General features: G+C 38.4%; 1 protein-coding gene across 1 annotated transcript; it reads left to right on the top strand.

The window, feature by feature from the left end:
• The first annotated feature begins 512 nt into the window (after positions 1-512).
• Positions 513-5,834, top strand: LOC103768840 (TGF-beta-activated kinase 1 and MAP3K7-binding protein 3-like). Its single transcript, XM_008935996.1, has 3 exons — positions 513-600; positions 2,097-2,180; positions 5,145-5,834. Exons 1-3 carry the CDS (start codon positions 516-518, stop codon positions 5,291-5,293), a joined length of 318 nt encoding a protein of 105 aa, XP_008934244.1. The 5' UTR covers positions 513-515; the 3' UTR covers positions 5,294-5,834.
• Positions 5,835-6,109: the final 275 nt, after the last annotated feature.

Below are 6,109 nucleotides of genomic sequence, written 5' to 3'. Positions count from 1 at the left end.
AGCGTTGAATGATTTAAACCTACTGGGTTAGAAGGTTTGTCATGTTGGAGCTCATTGGGGTGATGCAAATAAATAAACTTCAGACCATATTCAGTTGTAATCAAGTAATTAATGTGAGCTGCAGCTCGTATTCTGTTTTCTGATCATCTTAATGCAAACTCATGTGGCAAGTCATCAATTTATACAGAGTTTTATAAGCTGTATGATTTTATAAACTGGAGCTCATCTTCTTACTAATGAATTTTAATATTAAGTATCTTGTTCATTTTTGTTGGTTTGGTTTGTTTTCCTCATCAAATGTCAATAGCAGAATGTTTATTGAGGGAATAAATTGTATAGGGGGAATGGGACAGACAGTGAAATCTTGGCCTTTTTTTTTTTTTTTCAATGCCTTACCTGTACTTAGTTTCTAAGAAAGCTGTTAACAAAGATATAGCAATGTTATTTCTATGTCAGATAAGATGCTGACCTTCCTGCAATTACTATTTTGGGTTGTTTCTTTTTAGCCTGAGGAAATGACCAGATTGAGAAGCCTCAACAGACAGCTCCAGATAAATGTTGACTGTACACTGAAAGAAGTTGATCTCCTTCAATCAAGAGGTACGGAGCTGATAGCTTTTAAAAAATGTGATTTAAGTATGGGTGGGAGTGTTGATCTGCTTGAGGGTTGTAAGGCTTTACAGAGGGATCTGGATGGGCTCAATCAATGGGCCAAGGCCAGTCATATGAAGTTCAACAAGGCCAAATGCTGAGTCCTGCACCTGAGTCACGGCTTGGGGAAGGGTGTGTCCAGGTGGCCAAGAGAGAAAACAGCATCCTGGCTTGTGTCAGAAATAGTGTGGCCAGCAGGACTAGGGAAGTGATTTCCTCCCTATGCTTGGCACTGGTGAGGCTACACGTCAAATACTGGGTTCAGTTTTGGGCTCCTCACTACGAGAAGGTCATTGAGGAGCATGTCCAAAGAAGACCAACAAAGCTGCTGAAAGGCCTAGAGCACAAGTCTTAGGAGGAGCAGCTGAGGGAAATGGGTTTGTGTGGCCTGGAGAAACAGAGGCTGAGGGGAGAACTTATCATTCTCTACAGCTCCCTGAAAGGAGATTGTGGGGAGGTGGGTGCCAGTCTCTTCTCCCAAATAACAAGTGATAGGACAAGAGGAAACATCTTCAAGTTGCACAAGGGGAGGTTTGGATGGGACATAAGGAAAGATTTCTTCACATAAAGGGTTGGTTGTCAAGCATTGGAACAGGCTATCCAGGGAAGTGGTTGAGTCACTGTCCCTGCAGGTGTTTAAATGTGTAGATGTGGAACTTGGGGACGTGGTTTAGTGTTGACCTGGCAGTGCTGTGTTAATGGTTGTACTCAATGATCCTAAAGGTCTTTTCCAACCTGGATGATTCTGTGATTGTAATATAGTATGTGCTTACATGTGGATACTTTGACTCTTTATTTGATTTTGATAATCAGTATCAGCTTATTGCTAAAAGGTGTCTTTCAGTTGCAACCTGATAAACTTGACTTCCTAATATTTCTGTTGGCCAAGATAAATTACATTACCAAGAAAGTGGTGATTTAAGTGTGACTTCCTCAAGAGCAAAATAATAATAATAGTAAAAAAATGCTCCTTAGTGAAGGTTCTTGACTTAAAAATTTAACTTTTTGCTGACAAAGGCTTTGACCAACTAATACAAAACAAAACTACAGGTTGCAACCAAGAAGTTGGCAAACAGAAATCTACTTAGGTCTTCAGAAATCCTCTTTCCACAACAGAAGCTTGACATGAATGTGATCAAATAGATCAGAATATGCATAGTCCTCCTTTTATACCAAGAATGTGTCCTATGGAAGGATTTACTTTATCACATATTTTTAAAGGACTACAGAATGTTGAGCTGAAGTTGATTCTTCACTGTGGGATTAGCCTGATAAAAATTACTAGAATTGATACAAAACTGAAAATATGTGACAAAAGACGACTTGGGGAAAAAGCTAATATAGAGTGTCATAACAAAAAGACATATAAAATGGGAAGTATGTAGATGGGCATAGGCAGGTAAATAACCTTTGAGTTACACTTTCTTACTTTTCTTTTCTGACAGGAAACTTTGATCCAAAAGCTGCATGTAACTTCTATGATAACATAGAGCCTGGTCCTGTTGTGCCACCAAAGCCATATAAAAAGGGTAGGTCAACAAACAAGCAGCAAACTACCTGCTCTGCGCTGAAAAAGTTTTGGGGGTTTTCCTTCTTTTTTTAAAAGCCCCTGTGATGACAGGAAAAAATTGTAATTATAACTTTTCTCCCTAAATAAATCAAAACAAACATTTTTATGTAAGTTCAGTGATCCTGGCTACAACTTGCTTTCTTCAGGTGGGTTGTTGCAGATGAATGCTCTGTGTGGTGAACACTGTTATACACTGTTATAATTAAAAGTCTACAAACTTCTGTGCATTAATGTGAGCTTCTGAATTATGTTTTTTTTAAATACTTATTGGTTAAAAGCTCTGTCAGGGTTGTTTAGCTGTCCTCTGATATGTGTTGATAGGATTTTATCATTTAGTTGGAGTCTTTTATGCAAGTTTAATTGGTCACAGCAGCTTTTTAAAATTTGGTTATATTTTTCATTATATTTTAACTTGACTGGCTACACTTTACCTGGTTTTTGTGTGTGAGTATGAATTTCACAGTAGCCCTGAGGTTTCAGCGCAGCAAGAGCTTCAGACATTTTAAGGACCAAGGCAGAACATATTTCCTCATGTAGGTCTAAAGAGAGAGCAGTGTTCCACTTGCTCATTACTGGTTTCTAAAGTGTTCCATGCTAGTTATACAGTATCCAGGATTCAAATCCAGCTCGGGACACCAAAGTTTTATGTAAGCACAGGAGCTATGAATGCAAGTCTCACTTTTTGTCTAGGTGGGATTCACCAGCACATCCCAGAGTGACTCAGCTCACCCTCAGTAGACACCTAGTGGCCACATAGCTCAGTAGCTCTCTGGATTCCACTGCGTTCATTGGTGATACTGGAGCAGAATCCTGCCTTTTGTTTCCAGCATTTTTTGAGCTTTGGTTTTTGTCCTGTTACTTCCTGAAGTCTTTTTAAAGAACAGTTTCAAATGTTAGTGGAAGTTTTTAAACGCTTTGCATCTTTCTGCTGGAATAGCCTGTCTGGGACCCTGTGCTCTGATGTAGAAAAAACAGTGGTCTTTTCTCTGAAAACACTGTGTGAGGAAATTTAAATATCGTCTCCTCTTTCTGTAACTAGCATGTACTAAAGGTGTTACTGGAAAAAAGTCACTCTTCTGAAGCTATAATCATATAATCTGCCTGAAAATGTAAATTTTATAGATAAGTTTTAGTTACTGATAAGCATTTCACAAAGGCTTTTGAGGTTGAAGTTTGAATTCATATATGGAAATTTTTACTGCTTTTTTTTAAGAAAATATTTATCCTTCACTGTAATAAAATGGTTAGTATGTGGAAATTTTTTTAAAAAGGGAAAGTCCACAACTACTGTTTATCTTCAAAACCCCCTCAAACCAATATTAGGATAAGTCCCCTGCATAGGGTGGTGGCATCCAGCAAAGATGGTCGGAGCAGGTGAGCAGTGGCGTTAAGGCAGCTGCCTGAATTTGTGTTAAATTGCAGTGGTCATGTGGGCAATTTAAGGCACTGCTACTTTATGATGCTTGAAGAGATTCTCTTAATTACACTAGCCTATTTGACTTATTATCTCAGAGGAAAATAACATGCAAAACTTCCATGAAACAAGTGATTGTTTGGCAGTTGGAAATAGTGTCTTGTAAGGATTTGTATGACTTTTATGACTAGGTTCCTGGTTTTGTATGTCAGCTTACTAGAGGTCAGTTTTAGGGCTGGTGTACTGTATTCTGAGCTTGGCTTTTAGCACAGAGTTGTAAAATTATTTTTTTTTCCCTTAAAAAATTCCATTGCCTTAATATTTAGTTGTTGGAGACGTGGGCAGACAGGTAGGTACAGGCAGACAAGGGTCTGCGCTGTACTGCAGCCTGGCTAGTCAGCATGAATGCAGTCTAGTGCCCATGCTGCTTGCTTACTTAGAAGGAATTTGTTGATTCCAAAATTCCAAAGACTGTTCACGTGAATGTACAATTTCTGGACTGGAGAGGGTTTGCATCTAAGAAAGGAGGTTACTTTTATTTTCTTCAAGTATGTCTTTGAAGACAAACATAAATACTATTTGACTAGCTTTGCTGTCAGCTGCTGCTACATTTCTTAGCAGAGGACAGCAATGTGTGCACTTGGAATTACAAATTGCAGTATTTTCTCACAAAGTTAGTTCTCTTTTAATTAGGCTGTTCTGCACATGTTTGTTTAGCAGATGGGTATCTTAACCTTACCTCCTAGGTATATGTGCTAATGTTGTTTCAAATATTAGCATTTTGTAAAATGTTGTGTTTCCACATCCTAGGAATATTTGTCGCTTTTAGCAGATAACCTGAGGTCTTGAAGTGGTGGTAGGAGACACTGGAAAACTGAGTAGTCTTTCTGTAGGTTAAAACCTAATGCGTGGTTTGCATGCACACTAATTTTTATGAATGAAAACAGTTAAATGCTGCTTTAGATACACACATCCCTGCTACAAAGCCACAAGGAAGAAAAAAATCATCTTGTTTTGAAACAGGCCTGCTGTTTTTGTTTTGATATATTGTGTTTTCTTCAGCCTGGAAAAATGCTAGGAAGAGATGCAGCAAATATATAATCTGTCAGATTGTTTAAAGGAACTAAATTAGAAGTAGTCTTCTGCTTCACGTAAAGTAATCTTATTGGAATGTAGAATTTGGTAATAGACTGATGTACCTAAGTCATTGCTTAACAGGATGATCTTGCAGTGCCAGTAACAAACTTTTCAGTACATTTTTACGCTGCTAAACCTTTAGCAGTGGTAGTGACCTAACAGTGGTGACTGCTCTTTTTGCTTTTAATGTAGTTTAAGTGACTCTTTACAGAAGTGAACAGACCTTCAGTGCTACTTAAGTGGAAAGGTTTCCACACTCATTTTAAGATAGAATGTTTAATGAGGTGACAAACCCACTAGTGTGATCTTGTCTATCATCCTTCTCTTCTGAAATAAGAAATTTTTTTTTTCCTTTGGCTTGTTTTCTTTTAGAGCAACAAACCAGCTCCAAACAGACTCCACGGACTCAACCAAGAGATGAAGACTTTGAAGGGGCTCCATGGAATTGTGATAGCTGTACCTTTCTAAATCACCCAGCACTAAATCGCTGTGAGCAGTGTGAAATGCCACGATACACCTGAAAATCAGGAAGGGGCTGCTTTGGGTTGAAAACAGGCTCTCAAGCTGATAGCTGTAGGAGAAGGAAACATGTGGAACCTTTCAGTCCATCTGCCTGGCCTTTGCCAGTCAACAATCTTTGTACTGCAAGGAATGGGAGTAATATGTTAAGATGTTTCTGCTTGTGCTACACTGAAAGTAAGGGTGAAGTTCTGTCTTATCCCATTGCAGTGAGCAAAGCAGAAAATGGAACCTGAAAATGTAAAAGGATTAATTTTGGGAAGAATGTATACAGGAAAGCAAATAACTACTGGTGTTTAGTCCTGTGGTTATAGTTCTTGCTTAGTGGCTCTAAAAAACCCCAACAATTTAAAAGAAAAAGAATTATAGAACTTCTAGTAATGGTGTGAAATGTTACACTTATCCAGAAAAACTGAAGAGCCAGAGCTGACTCAACCTGGCCACAGCTAGCTGGAAAACAAAGGCTCCCTGTGCTTCTAGGTTGTAAGCTACTGAAAAGGAAGACAGGTAAATGCAATGATAAATTTTGCAATGTATAAAAAACAAGGAGAAGGGTATTTGTAATTGCTGCTTTTTTTCAGGGTAACTTATGTCTACAAAAAATTGCTGTTTGAAATAGTAACCTAAGGTGACTAAACGAGATACTGTATGAGTGTTACAGAGAGTTTAATCGGAGGTAATTTTATACAATCCCTTTTGCTTGTACAGTGCTCACCTGGCTGTGTCAACACTGGTAATAAACTATGGATAAATTCTGCCTATCACGGATGAAAATACTGCTGCATGCTTTTATTAGGCCGTCGTGTTTCAAAGCTAAA

This window comes from Merops nubicus, unplaced genomic scaffold (assembly GCF_000691845.1).
Source record: "Merops nubicus isolate BGI_N331 unplaced genomic scaffold, ASM69184v1 scaffold792, whole genome shotgun sequence".
Taxonomy (NCBI): Eukaryota; Metazoa; Chordata; class Aves; order Coraciiformes; family Meropidae; genus Merops; species Merops nubicus.
The sequence above is the reverse complement of the archived record's forward strand: the minus strand, read 5'-3'. Positions and strand labels throughout refer to the sequence as shown.